We start from the raw sequence: 17,366 nt of genomic DNA on the forward strand, positions 1-17,366 counted from the left end.
CACACACACACACACACAGAGAGACACAAACACACACAGACACACACAGACACACACAGAGACACACACCTCTGAGCGTAGTCGTCCTCCACGTTGCTCAGCCCAGCCACAGGACTGGACAGCTGTTTCCAGAGAGCAGCTCGATCCCCCACATCCATCGCCTCGTTCATGAGCACCACTGATGACAGCATCTCCACGGCAACAAGCAGCTCGGGGTGGGACAGAGAGCCCTGCGGGACGGAGACCACAATATAGATATAGATATATGGTTCAGGTCAGTGCTTTAGGGTTCAGGTCAGTGCTTTAGGGTTCAGGTCAGTTCTTTAGGGTTCAGGTCAGTGCTTTAGGGTTCAGGTTAGTGCTTTAGGGTACAGGTCAGTGCTTTAGGGTTCAGGTCAGTGCTTCAGGTTCAGGTCAGTTCTTTAGGGTTCAGGTCAGTGCTTTGGGTTCAGGTCAGTTCTTTAGGGTACAGGTCAGTTCTTCAGGTTCAGGTCAGTTCTTTAGGGTTCAGGTCAGTGCTTCAGGTTCAGGTCAGTTCTTTAGGGTTCAGGTCAGTGCTTTAGGGTTCAGGTCAGTTCTTTAGGGTACAGGTCAGTTCTTCAGGTTCAGGTCAGTGCTTTAGGGTTCAGGTTAGTGCTTTAGGGTACAGGTCAGTTCTTCAGGTTCAGGTCAGTTCTTTAGGGTTCAGGTCAGTGCTTTAGGGTACAGGTCAGTTCTTCAGGTTCAGGTCAGTGCTTTAGGGTTCAGGTCAGTGCTTTAGGGTTCAGGTCAGTTCTTTAGGGTACAGGTCAGTTCTTCAGGTTCAGGTCAGTGCTTTAGGGTTCAGGTCAGTGCTTTAGGGTTCAGGTCAGTGCTTCAGGTTCAGGTCAGTGCTTTAGGGTTCAGGTCAGTGCTTTAGGGTTCAGGTCAGTGCTTTAGGGTACAGGTCAGTTCTTCAGGTTCAGGTCAGTGCTTTAGGGTTCAGGTCAGTTCTTTAGGGTACAGGTCAGTGCTTCAGGTTCAGGTCAGTGCTTTAGGGTTCAGGTCAGTTCTTTAGGGTACAGGTTAGTTCTTCAGGTTCAGGTCAGTGCTTCAGGGTACAGGTCAGTGCTTCAGGTTCAGGTCAGTTCTTTAGGGTTCAGGTCAGTGCTTTAGGGTTCAGGTCAGTGCTTCAGGTTCAGGTCAGTTCTTTAGGGTAAAGGTTAGTGCTTTAGGGTACAGGTCAGTTCTTTAGGGTACAGGTCAGTTCTTTAGGGTACAGGTCAGTGCTTCAGGTACAGGTCAGTGCTTCAGGTTCAGGTCAGTTCTTTAGGGTAAAGGTCAGTGCTTCAGGTTCAGGTCAGTGATTTAGGGTTCAGGTACCTCTGCACTCTGCTGCTGCAGACTGCTCAGTTCCCTCTGGTACAGGTCTGCAGCGTTGGGGTAAACGTCTGGCAGCTGAGCGTCAGGGTTCATCAGCTCCTCCACCGTTCTCTCTGGTTCTCCCGCTCTGACTGCAGCGTTGATACGTTCCACTGCCTTCAACACTACACAGAACATCAACAATGGTGGAATGAAAACTACACATGGAGATGCAGAGAGGAAGAAGGTGTGTGTGAACGAGTGTATTCATACTCTTCAGGTAGCCTTCTGCAACCTCATTGGCCACGTGCACGCCGCTCTGCAACTCGTCCTTAGTCAGAGCTTCTCCTGGAGACGTCTGAGAGGGAAGAAATCCAGGTGGGATCATAATGAATATAATAGAATCCAGGTCAGATTATAATGAATATAATAGAATCCATCATTGCTCTATGATCCGTACCTGCTCTTTATTGTCCCTGTCGGCCTGCAGCTGTTTCAGGTACCAGCCTTTGTTCTGCGGCTGCAGGTTCTGAAGGCCCATGGCTCTGAGCGCCTCGTACAGCTGATCCTCGTTCCCGCTCAGCAGAGCCTCCTCAGCTGCTCTCAGAGCGTTGCTCACTGTGGGAGAAAGGTGGAGTTCAGCTGCGCCATGGAAACCCAGAGGAATGAGCAGATCGGTGAATGTGTCACGTACCGTTGACCTTGTTGGCGTTGCCCTGGATTTCAGCCTGAGTGAGGAGCTCGTCGTAGACGTCTCTCTCTGCGTCGGCATTTTCCATTTGCTGCAGAGGCAGAGCGACATGAATGTGAACAGGAATAATAATGAAAAGTTTACTAAAGTTAACAGCGCTGAACTTCTCCTCAGTAAAACATCTTTTCCTTTAAACAGACATTTTAAATCCTGACTCTAGGTGTATTTCCTGAAGTGAGACCCGTCAGGAGGATGAAGTGATTATTTCTCTCTGACGTCAGTTTGCCTTTAATTAAATGAACATGTTTCAGTCTCTAGAGGAAAATGCACCTCAGGCCACAATTATTCATTTCAGCTCATCTGAGACGTGCTCCCTCCGTTACTGACGTGTCATCGTACCCGTTTGCGTGAGCTGGCAACCTTCGCTCCCTTGGCCTGGTACAGCGTGTCGTGGTACTGGCGAGCAGAGTTGGAATCCAGGTTGACCAGCATGGCGTTGGGGTTCTCCATGGCAGCCAGCGTGCCCTCTGGTACGCCGTGGTCGATGGCGTCATTGATGGCGATCACAGCAGCGTGTACTGAGAGTGGAAGAGAAGACTTGTGAGGTTTGAATGTTGGTTTTACTTTACTGATACTTGTTCTGAATATTAATATCAGATATATTTCATCTTACTGCACACACAGACATACACACGCAAATACACACACACAAAATCACAGACACACAGACACACACACACACACACACAGACACACACACACACACACACACACACACACACACACACACACACACACATCAACCTTTAATTAAATCTGGTTTCATCTGTAGTTAAAGTGTAACAGGAAGTAGTTTTAAGTGTCTTTTTTCTACAGATTTAATATATAATGAGCTCTACAAATAAAAGTGAATATATAACTTTAACTTTTGAAAACATCCATTTACATCTCTCTTATATGAATGAAAACATTAACACAGAAAATAACTGAGTAAAAAGTGAATTTAATCTTTAAAGGTGTGAAGATTTAAAAAATCTGAGTATTTATATATCACAGACTTAAATAAATGTTTTATTCTAATCATCATCATTATTATTAATGATAATAATAATTACTATCATTATAATGATTACTATTATTATTATCATTCGTCGGCTCTCAGCTGATTAAAATGATGAAACCAGATGTGTTTAAACATTGAACCCCCCCCCCCCGTGACATCTGAGCCTCACATGCAGCTTCATCCACCGACAGCTCATTGGCCAGGATCCCACCAATCTTGCTGAAGGCCGGCATCTGGATTCCATACTTCTCCAGCTCGCTCTTCATGTTGTTGATCTCCTCCTCTGCAGAAGGAACAGATCCGTGGAGAGGGGAGTGAGACAAACTCTAACGACTCCCACACTTCCAGAAGCTCCTCCGCTCTCAGGCGGGTTTTACTCGCAGCAGACTGCTGTCAGACGCAATCTGCTGCTTCGCATGTGAAACACAAACTGCAGAGACTGGACACACAACAGGAACTGGAAGGTTCTTTAACTTCATGTTCATTTGAGCAACATGGGGACAGGAGCTCTGGGTTTAAAGGTTTAACTGGGACAGACTCATGTTCAGTCTTACCGGTGAAATCCACTTTTCCGTACAGATCCTGGATCTGAGGAGCCAGGCCCAGTTTGAACAGGTACAGGCTGTAAAACATGACCCACAAACAACACATGAAGAAACACCACACAATCACAGACACACACAATTCATGTGACATGAACAATGTCAGTACATATATACACAAAACAGGCGCACAAACACCAGCCCTGTGCTTCTGCTCTTGACTTCCTGACGCTGCAGTAAAACACACTCCTTCCTTCAGAGTCTGCAGCTGTTCAGGTGCACACAGTCTGACGTGTGAGGGATTCATCAGAGGCACTGGTTGAACTTCATGTGGCCCCTGAGGTTGTATCATGAGAGAGTACCTGAGTGCATGTATGCAGTAGATGCAGCGTGGCATGTTCTTTCTGTCATAGATGTCTGTGGTTTCTGGGTAGAAGATCTGAAACACAGGCAGAGAATCTGTGAGAGCGAAGCGGCGTGTTGCAGCATGTGAGTGATTCAGGATATTAGCTCATGGGGAGGATTTCACAATGTAAATGTAAATTCACGCCCTGTTAACGTCTCTGTGGAACAACTGATTCTCTGCTGAAGCTGAAAAAACTTCTCACCCCATTGAGACGAAAGTTGACAGGCTGGAAAACTCGCAGCAAAACGATCAGTAAAATATGTGTTGACTTATTTTAAAGTGAGTTAAAAAATCTACTGAGCTTCTTCAATGCATTTATAATCTAAATAGATTTTTTTCACTCCAGGAAGTCTGAGTTCATTTGACCTCAGTATGAAAATCAACTTGCACCGAATGGAAAACTTGTCTGAGGTCGACAGTCTGACCTGAATTGTTTTACATGGAAATATGGAAAACTGAGAATCCCTTGAATTCAATGAAGCTGCAGCTAATTTGTCACATTCATAGAAATCAGTCGTCTAAATGTGTCTTGGAGTGAATCCATGAATGTTTGAAGATATTCTGGGTTTTTTGCTGCTGACAAACCAACAGACCGATGTGAAAACAACCTTCATGGTAAAGTAACCATTGAAATGTCAGTGCCAACATTTCCTCTTATTTAAAGCAAATAAATATCTCATGTTTATAATGTCCATGTCGCCTGTTTAATTATATTTCAGCTCTGTTTCTTGATTCCTCCACAAGATGATTTACATCCTGTTCAACGTTAACGTTTCACAAACAGCTGAATAAAATAATTATTACCACCGGTCTGACCTCACGTTAACATGTGTGAGTGTTGGTGGAGACTCGCTCACCTTCGGCAGCCCCTTCTCAGACATGGCGTTGAGCCACTGGATGACGTTATCAGTGTGTCTGAAGTGGAGACCTGTGGCCTGGAGGAGAGAACACACACACACAGACAGACACAGAGACAGAGACACACACACACAGACAGACACAGAGACACAGACACACACAGAGACAGAGACACACAGACAGACACAGAGACACACATAGACACACAGAGACACACACACAGACACAGAGAAACAGACACACACGACAAGACACAGAGACACACACAGACACAGAGACACAGAGACACACAGAGACACACAGACAGACAGACACAGAGACACACACACACACACAGAATAAAGTGTCAGTAAAGACTCTGGACATTTGTAGAATGTCTAAACTTTAAATTATTTAAATCTTTTTTAGCTATCAGAGACATGTCCTGTGACTCTGGTTCTACAGCTACGTCACTTTTTCTCTTCCCTCTGGGATTTAGTTTGAACACTTTGGAGCATTTGAGTGACACTTCCTGTCTCGGCTGAAACATGTTTCACTTTAAGGTGAACTGTCCCTTTTTTTATCCCTTTTAACATCTCAGCTTCCACCAAGTTTAGTCTAATAAATTTGGTCTTTTTATAATTCGACTCTAGCTTCCCAACATCTCCGTTTTGTATCGGCTCTAAAACTCTGGAGTCGTGAGACGGATCTGAAGAAGAGGAGTTTTCAAATGAAGCCTCAGTGATGATAAACACGGAACACAGGTTTTCACCTTGTAGCGTGTTTGCTCGCGGTCGTAGATCTTCTTCAGGGAGACGGTTCGTGGGGCAAAGAAGTTTCCCAGTTTGGCCAGATAGACGCCGTTCCTTAGCCCCTCCTCCAGCTCTGTGGTGGGAGGTAACTCCTCGTCCAGACACGCCTCCATCCACCTGTGGGCGGAGCACAGATGACGACTGTGGTTCAAACCATTTCATCTGCGGTGGTAGAAGATCTCAGTGTGTGTGTGCTGCACTTAACACGTGTTAGTTACTGATGAAACATACATGTTCATTTTAACAGAGAACAGACTGAAGCTAACAAATGTACGTATAAGATATAACAAACGTGTGTGTGTGTGTGTGTGTGTGTGTGTGTGTGTCACGTTGAACGGATTGAATTTCCTGTAAGTCGGACGTTAGAGGAGATGATGTATGTGACCTGTCAGAGGAGAGAGAGTGGGTTTGTCCAACCAATCAGAAACATGGACGAGACAAGTGGACCAATCACAGCTGTTGCATTCAGGTTCACATTTACATTTCTATGGTGTCGCAGGATACGTGGTTATGACAAACCTACGTTGTCGATTCAACAAACTCACAAGCAACAGATTCAACCGATGTTTTTATTCGGTCGTGATGCAACATCTGTCTGATTTTCATTAGTTTGAAAAGGGCTATAATGACTAACGTGAAGTTACCGAGACGATGAAGCTAAACGAAGCGGAGACTTTCACTCAGAGCCGGACCTGTTCCTACAGAACTGTGTCATACGTGTGGAATGTATTCAACGCTGCTTTTATCTGTGACACCACAACATTTATAACATGATTCTGAACCGATGCAGCCAACCCGACCTGTAGTAACCTCTCCTCCTGAACACACAGTTCCCAGCATTCCTCGTGTTTGACTTCTCTGTGGTTCTGTGGAGTCACATTCCTGCTGTGAGTCCATGTCAGACACTCACATCGTCTCTGATCAGGACCTTCACCAGATTCTGTCCCTGGAAACAGATCTGCACTTCAGAACAGAAGCTGTTTAGACTTTATTTTCCTTCAGCTCAACCAACTACTTCCAAACTGGTGACTTTCAGATTTCTCTGCATTTTCACTGAAGCAGTTTTCAGACATGAGCTGAAGTGTGAAATCTACAGCTGCAGCACAAAGTCACAATGATGACATCATCTACAAACTTCTAGAAGTATGAGTCACTGAAAGAGAAAAGTTTTACCTAATGAAGTTCAGTGTGAGAATCATAGTAAGAAAAAACGTTCCTTATATTTTGTTACCGAGTTTAAATGAAACATGTGGCACATTAAACATCAGCTGTGATTATGAAAAGTTTAACTTTGACTCTGAGGAATTTCACAGTGAGGTCAAACGTGAACTTTAGTAAAAGTCAAACAGCTTCTTTTCATGTGCTGAGAAAACTCTCATTCTTCTGTAAGTGAGAAACATCCTGAGAGACTCGAACATTCCAGACAGACCCAACACACACACAGACACACACACACACACACACACACACACAAACTAAACTCAACAGTATATCTGAATCCTAATCCTGAAATCGAGCCTCGTTTCAGGACTTTAGCTGTTTCTCTCTCACACACACACACACACACACACACACACACACACACACACACACACACACACACACACACACACACACACACACACACACACACACACACACACACACACACACACAGCTGAAACAACTTCCCTCCCAGGAAGTGGTGACAGGCCGGCTATTCAGGCCCGAGCCCGAGCCGGGCCTGGGCCCGCCCAGCAGGAACAAGCCCCCACTGTCAGTGCAGCAGTGAAAGGCTCCATGAAGACTAATGGCTCCTGTATCAGGCGACACACCCTTTCCAGCACAAACACAGACACACCCTCACTGAACCAGGACGGCAGCTATAAATGGGATTTTACAACGACGACTGGATTCCACCTACATTAGAAGAGCGGATAATAAATGTCAAGATATGATTACAATAATTACAATAAAAATGGCAATATGTATGGAGTATGAAAACCTTGTGTGGAATGTGCCCGATTAATAAAAACTATGTGAATGATGATGGAACGAACAAACACATCAAACCAGCAGCCAAAAGAGAAGAGTTCACATCTTCCTCATCGTGCAGATCGGTGGAGATATGGACTTTTTTAACAGTTACAATATGAGAAATGAACTATACTGCCCCACAGAGCCAGACTGCAGGAACTACACATTTAATCAAAGTTTATGAGAGCAAACTTTTAACATTTTTAAATCTATAGTTTCAACACGAGGCAGAAATTAAACTCACGAAATCAAGAACACAGAAAACGCAAGAAAACCGAACCCAACCTGTCAAAACTAAAGTCCCCCCAGTTATAAGTACAGATTATATAAAATAACGTGATAACGTATTGAACGTCTACTTTGATTTTTTAATTTGGTCCATGTCCCATCTGCTTACATGGAGAAGGAGGGGATTCAGATCTATACTGCAGCCAGCCACCAGGGGGCGATCGAGATCATTTGGCTTCACCTTAGTGATCTTTATTTACCGTCTATGGACGAAACTAACAGGACACAACATTAGTTATTCTACACAGTCGACAGGTGGAAACACCAGGAATCATGAGCAGGAAGCTGGAGTCAGCGTCGGAGGTCAGAGGTCAATCTCATAGGAAGAGTCTACTACTGAGCTCCGCCTCCCGATGAAAGACTCCACCTCCTGCAGCTTCTCACTGATGATGCAGTGCAGACACACTGAGGCTGGATGGATCCGTTCTGTGAACAGCAAACATTGTTCTTCCTGTTTTCCAGGTTTCAGGCTGAGCTGCTTCCTCCACAGTTTGATAACAGATGATCTGATAGGAGCTGCAGTTCTCTGGTCGCTCTCAGGGAGCAGCCTCGCGTTTCATTTACTTCATTGTTTAGAAAAGTTGGGTCAGAGCTCTATGAGACAATGTGAGGAAACATGAGCTGTTATTCACTGATCATCGGGATTCAAATGACACGATGACATGAAATGTGCAGCCAGTGAAACATGCCGACGAGGAAACAATGCTTTGAATATGGAAATTATGGAAATCATTCAATCCATTGAAACTACACACCTCGATTTCACCTCAATTTTAATTCAGGGTTCTGGATTTATCTGTCCATAAAAAAAACACAAGTCTATTTTGTGTATTATCATATTTTGTGGTCTTAAAAACAAGAATATTGCCGTTTTAATACAAATTCTGTTGGACTAAAAGTTTAGTTATGTTATTTAGAAGGTTTGACATCTAATGAGTCAAATTGGCGACTTGGCAGATATATCGGTAAAATAATTTTCTTATACACTAATATCGGTAACGATTCGGTCGAGCTTGACCATCATTAGATTAATGGACTCGACAATAGTTGAGTGAGAGGTTGGTGTAAAACACAGATTTACCAGGAGAACCTGATACCAACATGTGAAATGAACCCACCAGTAAACCTGATGATAAAGTCGGACCAAAACTATGACGAGGACAAACGTGGTGTTTTTACACAGCAGAGGGCTGATGTGAAATGAGGGAGGTCACATGACCCCTCAGTTCACAAAGCTTCTTTTCAACAGGATCATGTTGCTGCTTTATTAAACAAGTGGGAAAAAGGAGGAGGAACGAAAGTTCACAGCTGGAAAGAAAATCGTGTGTCTTATCTGCAGCAGCACAGAGTCGACGTAAAGAGTCGACGTACAGAGTCGACGTACAGAGTCGACGTAAGAGTCGACGTACAGAGTCGACGTAAAGAGTCGACGTGCAGAGTCGGCGGCTGAAGTCGACGAAAGGTCGACGTACAGAGTCGACGTAAAGAGTCGACGTACAGAGTCGACGTACAGAGTCGACGTACAGAGTCGACGTGAGTCGACGTACAGAGTCGACGTACAGAGTCGACGTAAAGAGTCGACGTACAGAGTCGACGTAAAGAGTCGACGTACAGAGTCGACGTACAGAGTCGACGTACAGAGTCGACGTAAAGAGTCGACGTAAAGAGTCGGCGTACAGAGTCGACGTACAGAGTCGACGTAAAGAGTCGGCGTACAGAGTCGACGTACAGAGTCGGCGTAAGTCGACTCTGTGTCCTGTTTCCTTCCATCATAATGAGAACTTAATAGACTCAATCAAAACATTTGTGTTTAAACTGTACAAGAAGGAACAAAGATAAAAACACGATGTGAATGTGAAGCAGAGTTTGATGAACAAACACACGATGAATGAAAGATGACAAAAGATGAGTGAAGGCCAACTTTCCCATTTCATGCTTTACTGCATCACTGGAATCTGAGCACCAGCTGACCTTGTCCACCTCGTCCCTCTCGTCCCCCTCCTCCCTCTAGTCCCCTCGTCCCCTCATCCCCCTCTGCCCCTCATCCCCCTCCCCTCCTCTCCTCGTCCCCCTCCTCCCTCTAGTCACTCTCGTCCCTCTAGTCCCTCGTCTCTCTCGTCCCCCTCTGCCCCTCATCCCTCTCGTCCCTCCTCCCTCTAGTCACTCTAGTCCCCTCCTCCCTCTCGTCCTTCTCCTCCCTCTCGTCCCCGAGTCGAGCAGCGCCTCAACCAAAGTTTTGTCCCTGAGCTGTGACGGGGATCAGAACAGGAAGTTACTCTGAGTCTCAGGTTTCATAGACAGGTGAGAGGAGGAGGGGCGGGGTCAGGGCGCTACCTGCAGGGCCTCTCTCTCTCTCTCTCTCTCTCTCTCTCTCTCTCTCTCTCTCTCTCTCTCTCTCTCTCTCTCTCTCTCTCTCTCTCTCTCTCTCTCTCTCTCTCTCTCTCTCTCTCTCTCTCTCTCTCTCTCTCTCTCTCTCTCTACTGTGACTCATGCTTCCTGGTGTCTGAGGCGTTGGTGCCTCCAGATCTAACAGAGCTCATCAGACTTTGACTCAACTCGATTACTTGGTTCTTTTCAGACGAGCATCACGTCCTGATTTTTGATCTTTTCCACTTTGTTTCTCTGTGTGGTGTCAATAAAGTTTCCAGAGACGGTCTCACTGATGGGTGGTGTTTTATTTACATCTTGATAATTACCAGCAGGTCTTACAAATCCTGCTTCCTCTGTTCATTTATAACATGAAATGAGACCAGAGCAGTGAATTCAGAGGATCAATAATCAATTCATTATTTATTACAATGTATTTCTGCAGAAATCATGATATTTTGGCAGGTTTCTGGTGACGGACAGGAAGGACGAGTTTAATCTACTGACTGAAAAACTCTACGAGATAATCCAACAACACACACGCACACATTCACTCACAACACACACATTCACTCACAACACACACATTCACTCACAACACACACATTCACTCACAACACACACATTCACACACAACACACACACTCACAACACACACATTCACTCACAGCACACACTACCACACACACAACACACACGCACACATTCACTCACAACACACACGCACACATTCACTCACAACACACACGCACACATTCACTCACAACACACACGCACACATTCACTCACAACACACACACACAACAAAGTCTCACACTCACAACACACACACTATGACCTCATCCTCTGTTACATCAAAGCAAGAAGGAGAAAATAACTTTCTATAATCGTCTCGAAGAGCCAATAAAACACCAGCGAGGAGGAAACCTGGCCAATCACAGGTCAACCCTGCTGTCACCACGGCAACACGCAATGAGTTTACCTGGATAGTTTTACATTCCGATAAAAAAACCTCTAAAACGTATTAAAACTCAAAACGCAAAGACGGAGGCAGAAAAGTCTCATTAATAAAACTAATTTGACACAACATACGTCTGACCAATGAGAACAGAGGGGAGCAGCTGACCAATCAGAGCAGACCTTATCAGTTGGGGGTCTTAAAGAGACAGGAGCTAAAACTGTGAGGAGTTTTATTCTGTTTGATTATTTAACGTAAAAGATCTTAACAGTTCGCACAAAGAATCACAAACTCTAATTGTGTTGATGATCCTGACGTGACGCTGGACTTTATGGGATTTATGGGATCAAAGTCTGACTATTTGAAAAAAGCCATAATGTTGGTTATAATCAGACCATCAGATAAATGGAGGGATGATAAAACACTGAGTAATCATTGAAATATAATTTCCATTGATACAAATGTGTAACTGAACAGAATATTTACAGTGATATTTATCATTATCGACTGATATGAACATTTGTATCTTGATATAATATTCAGACATATCTCCAATCTCTGAATCTTACAATCCTTCTAAAATAATTTACTTCAAAACAACATAACGGCCACACAGCGTTCCTCCTTTCTCTCAAAGCTGAAACTTTGATGAAACGTTAGCGAGAAACCCGTCATCTGCAAAATTCACAGTAAACGATAATTAGACTGTGTGCTGTAAATAAACCTGGATGTGAACCACCCGGACAGAGACTCTGCTCCGTCAGTGGCAAAGGAAGAAAGAACAAGTCTGATCCAACCGTTTTAAAACTAAATAAAAAGTTATCAGATATAAATCATAAAATATCCCCGGAACAAACATTCTATAGAATCTTCTTCTCTGATGAAGACAAATCTTCTTCCTCTGAGTCGTCAGACATGAATTAATCTGGTTCTCTGTGGAACCTCACATGGTCTCTGGGACATCACCCCAGAGACCACCACTGAACTGCTCCTGATGTCCCCGCAGACTGAAGCTGGAACCATGGATCACTGGGCAGGAAACATATCGGACAACGTTCCAGAGACGCAGAGTGAAGGAAGGACAGAAAGTCCCAGAATCTGAATTCAGTTTGATCAGAGACAAATAAAATGTCTTTAATCCCAGTGAGTCAAAAACAGACGATCAACACTGATCATCTTCTTAAGTCACTACAAGACATTCTGCTGCATCACTGTCTGTCTCACTGTCTGTCCCACTGTCCACTGTCTGTCTCACTGTCCACCTCTGTCTGTCTCGCTGTCTCACTGTCTGTCCACTGTCTGTCTCACTGCCTTTCTCACTGTCTCACTGTCTGCTTCTCTCTGTCTCACTGTCTGTCTCACTGTCTCACTGTCCGTCTCACTGCCTTTCTCACTGTCCACTGTCTGTCCATCTCACTGTCTGTCCTACTGTCTGTCTCACTGCCTTTCTCACTGTCTCACTGTCCACTGTCTGCTTCTGTCTGTCTCACTGTCTGTCTCACTGTCTGTCTCACTGCCTTTCTCACTGTCTGTCCTACTGTCTGTCTGTCTGTGAACTTGCACCCCCCACACACTCATTTACCATGTAAACTACTGTAGGTTGAAGTTGGTGAACCTGGAGGATTCGTCTCTTTCATCAGTTTGACTTTCAGATCTTTGGTTGGTTTAACAACATCTTATATGAAAAGAATAATGAAGACACAACATGTAGGGTTCAATGTGTCCTTTGTGTCCCTGTTCATTTACATTAGTCGTGATAACGCAGCAGTTACATGCAAATCAGAGCGATAACGTAGTTTGCATCTCATACTTCAAAGTCCAGAATGACTTTCTACGCTCAAACACACATGACAGTGACAGAGCCACAACATTCCTGCAGCTGCAGGACGCACAGGTACACACTCACACCCTGTGCGCACCTGTCACACACATTCCTGTCATTGCATCAACACACACAGACACATTCCTGTCATTCCATCAACACAACACATCACAACACACCTCCCCCAAAACACCCTGCAGGCTGCAGTGTTCCCCCACATGGTGCTCGGCCGACCTGACACCTGCAGAGGCAGCGTGGGACAGCAGCAGGACGTCAGGACCATGGTCAGGACCTAGTCAGGACCATGGTCAGGACGTCAGGAACATGGTCAGGACCTAGTCAGGACCATGGTCAGGACGTCAGGACCATGGTCAGGACGTCAGGACCATGGTCAGGACGTCAGGAACATGGTCAGGACCTAGTCAGGACCATGGTCAGGACGTCAGGACCATGGTCAGGACGTCAGGACCATGGTCAGGACCTAGTCAGGACCATGGTCAGGACGTCAGGAACATGGTCAGGACCTAGTCAGGACCATGGTCAGGACGTCAGGACCATGGTCAGGACGTCAGGAACATGGTCAGGACGTCAGGACCATGGTCAGGAGCGTCAGGACCATGGTCAGGACGTCAGGACCATGGTCAGGACGTCAGGAACATGGTCAGGACCTAGTCAGGACCATGGTCAGGACGTCAGGACCTAGACAGGACCATGGTCAGGACGTCAGGACCTAGACAGGACCATGGTCAGGACCTAGTCAGGACCATGGTCAGGACGTCAGGAACATGGTCAGGACCTAGTCAGGACCATGGTCAGGACGTCAGGACCTAGACAGGACCATGGTCAGGACCATGGTCAGGACGTCAGGACCATGGTCAGGACGTCAGGACCATGGTCAGGACATCAGGACCATGGTCAGGACATCAGGACCATGGTCAGGACATCAGGACCATGGTCAGGACGTCAGGACCATGGTCAGGACATCAGGACCATGGTCAGGACGTCAGGACGACAGGACCATGGTCAGGATGTCAGGACGTCAGGACGACAGGACCATGGTCAGGATGTCAGGACGTCAGGATGTCAGGACACAGGACATGGTCAGGACGTCAGGACCATGGTCAGGACGTCAGGACATGGTCAGGACAGTCAGGACCATGGTCAGGACGTCAGGACCATGGTCAGGACCTAGTCAGGACCATGGTCAGGACGTCAGGAACATGGTCAGGACCTAGTCAGGACCATGGTCAGGACGTCAGGACCTAGACAGGACCATGGTCAGGACCATGGTCAGGACGTCAGGACCATGGTCAGGACGTCAGGAACATGGTCAGGACGTCAGGACCATGGTCAGGATATCAGGACCATGGTCAGGACATCAGGACGACAGGACCATGGTCAGGATGTCAGGACGTCAGGACGACAGGACCATGGTCAGGATGTCAGGACGTCAGGATGACAGGACCATGGTCAGGACGCCAGGACGTCAGGACCATGGTCAGGACATCAGGATCACCAGTGACACTGACTCTGCTGCAGGTTTTCATTTTGGTTGACTGGAAAAATGTTGTAGATTTTTCTGCTGGTGATTTACACAAACACAGTGGGACACAAAGTTCCAGGACTCTGTCTCCACAGCTCTGAAAGTGTCTCTGGCAGCACAGGGAGACACGTCTGCTGGAGGACAGACTGTTAATCACTCCAGGAATTTCCTCAACATCACAGATAAGGACAGAGAAGACGAGGATGTGTTGAGACAAACGCTTCTTCATCAGAGCTTAAACCCTCAATAAACCAGAGGACGCACACCGGAACCTGTTGCTATGACAACTGTGGGTTTCTGTGGCAACAGTCAGAGATTCTACAATCAACAGGGCCTGAGTCACTTCCTGTCTCACACAATACTTCCTCTTTTGAATCAGCGAGCGCGGCGACTGCAGAGTCTCTTAAAGCAAACACACACACACTGAGCGATGACATCACTAATGTCCACTGACTGAGTGACATCACAGACATGCAGCCAATAGGAGTCCAGCCTCTTACCTCTTGGCCTCCTCCAGGTGACACAGGTACTCGTAGGCCATGTTCTGCTGCCGCTGCTCGTCCATCTCCTCGGCCGTGAGACGCTCCACAGCATCCAGGACAGCTGGAGACAAACCAGAGACACTTTGACTAAACTGTCCAATCATGAGGACAAGAGAAACTCTGCATCTTCATCAAGTTACAGAACATCAGCAGAAACAAGAGCTGATGTATTCATATTTCTGCCAAGAAAGACTGTCTGTCCGTCTCTCTGTTTCTCTCTGTCTGTCTCTCTGTCTCTCTGTCTGTGTCTGTCTCTCTGTCTGTGTCTCTCTCTCTCTGTCTGTCTGTCTGTCTGTCTGTCTCTCTGTCTCTCTGTCTGTGTCTGTCTCTCTGTCTGTGTCTGTCTCTCTGTCTCTGTCTCTTTGTCTGTCTGTCTGTCTCTGTCTGTCTGTCTGCTCTCTGTTTCTCTCTGTCTGTCTGTCTGTCTGTCTCTGTCTCTCTGTCTGTCTGTCTGTCTCTCTCTGTCTGTCTCTCTGTCTGCCTGTCTGTCTCTGTCTGTCTCTCTGTCTGCCTGCCTCTCTCTGTCTGTCTGTCTGTCTGCCTGCCTGTCTGTCTGTCTCTGTTTTCTCGTCTGTCTTGTCTGTGCCCTCTCTGTCGTTCTGTCTCTCTGTCTGTCTGTCTCTGTTTCTTTCTGTCTGTCTCTGTTTCTCTCTGTCGTTCTGTCTGTCTCTCTGTTGCCTGTCTCTCTCTGTCTCTCTGTCTCTGTCTGTCTCTCTGTCTCTGTTTCTCTCTGTCTGTCTCTCTGTCTGTCTCTGTCTGTCTCTCTGTCTGTCTGTCCTGTCTGCCTGCCTGTCTGTCTGTCTCTGTTTCTCTCTGTCTGTCTCTGTCTGTCTCTCTCTGTCTCTGTCTCTCTGATGACTTCATATCTTTATAACATGTAAAGTGGACGCAGCAGCTCTTTGTCTGTAGATGACAGAGTTTCACTGAAGACGTCACAGGTTTGATGCCGGTTTCTGCTCCTGACTGGTGCAGGGGGGTCCTGTTTCCTGTCAGGTGAGATCTGACTGTGGATCAGCAGCAGGTAAATCCTGATCTCAACTTAAACTCCCTTGATATAAAGATCCCAGCGGACAAGCAGCTGAGTACAGCTGCATTAACTGAGTGTCTCGGGCCTCTTCCTCTTCCTCTTCGTCCTCTTCCTCCTCTCAATCTCTGGTAGAGAAGGCGGAAGTCATAATGAGGCTGGACTCGTGCTGTCTCACGTCTAAACTTTTCTGCTCTTTTCTGCACTTGTGGCTCGTCGGGAGGATCCGGATCAGAAGCGGACCCTGATCCGGATCATCCCGTGTGGACAGAAGTGGACCCGGAGTGTGAAAGGGAGAGAAGTGAACTTACAGCCGTATCTGGGCCGGAGCCCGTCCGTCTCCTCTGAAGCTGACATCCTCCTGCGTCTCTGCGCGTCCTCGTTCCGCTTCACGCACTTTGACGCACGGTCCCGGAGCGTGTGGCTCGTGGACGCGGAGCTGAAACCGTGTGAAAGGGACAGAAACGGGTCCGAGCTGCGGCTCCTCCGGTTCCTGCTGCTGCTCAGAGAGACGTTCTCCTTCAGACCTCCTGATGTCACTGGGTGTGTTCCTCTGATCCACAAGTCTGCGTTCAAGGAAGCGGACTCTGCGGCCGCTGCGCCCCCTGCTGCCTGCTCGGGGCGCTGCAGGGCCCTGGGGGGCCCTGAGGGGCCCCACATGGGCTCCTGGCCCTTCACGGTGCCAAGAGAAATGATAAATTCATACATTCATTGTGTGACCTCACAGTTTCATTCAACCAAATGTTAGCAGCTGAAATATTCTTCATTCGTTTATTTTCATTTTAAAACAATAAAGACGATTGAAGGTTTGCACAGAAGAGACGACGGCTGTGAACCATCAGAAGGGAAACATCAGGATCCAGGAACATCTGCAGCAGCGCTGGTCCACACGCTCCCGTCACAGGTTCCTATTCCGTCTGAAGTGAATTCCTGACCTGGAGATTTATCTCTAAACCAGTTTTATACGTTTATATTATGAGTCATAAATACAAACTGATATTTATGAGTGAATGGGATTTGGTGCAGTTTGATTGAAGTTGGTTCTTTCAGGTGTGAACTTTACTAAGTTTCATTTGGAGTTAATAATCGTCCTTGAGTCTGTGTTGATTCTCAGTCGTCATCTCGGTGTCTTCAG

General features: G+C 46.4%; 1 protein-coding gene across 1 annotated transcript in view; it reads right to left on the bottom strand.

The window, feature by feature from the left end:
* Positions 1-16,799, bottom strand: part of LOC118105716 (ras GTPase-activating-like protein IQGAP1) — a 331,334-nt gene extending 314,535 nt beyond the window's left edge. Inside the window, 13 exon segments of the mRNA XM_047340729.1 lie at positions 70-230; positions 1,342-1,505; positions 1,594-1,678; positions 1,781-1,938; positions 2,015-2,102; positions 2,411-2,589; positions 3,244-3,357; positions 3,629-3,696; positions 3,979-4,055; positions 4,880-4,957; positions 5,632-5,788; positions 15,166-15,268; positions 16,543-16,799. Coding sequence (XP_047196685.1) covers positions 70-230; positions 1,342-1,505; positions 1,594-1,678; positions 1,781-1,938; positions 2,015-2,102; positions 2,411-2,589; positions 3,244-3,357; positions 3,629-3,696; positions 3,979-4,055; positions 4,880-4,957; positions 5,632-5,788; positions 15,166-15,268; positions 16,543-16,588 — 1,478 coding nt within the window. The 5' untranslated portion in view covers positions 16,589-16,799.
* Between the last annotated feature and the right edge of the window lie 567 nt (positions 16,800-17,366).

Source organism: Hippoglossus stenolepis, chromosome 1 (genome assembly GCF_022539355.2).
Source record: "Hippoglossus stenolepis isolate QCI-W04-F060 chromosome 1, HSTE1.2, whole genome shotgun sequence".
NCBI classification, from domain to species: domain Eukaryota; kingdom Metazoa; phylum Chordata; class Actinopteri; order Pleuronectiformes; family Pleuronectidae; genus Hippoglossus; species Hippoglossus stenolepis.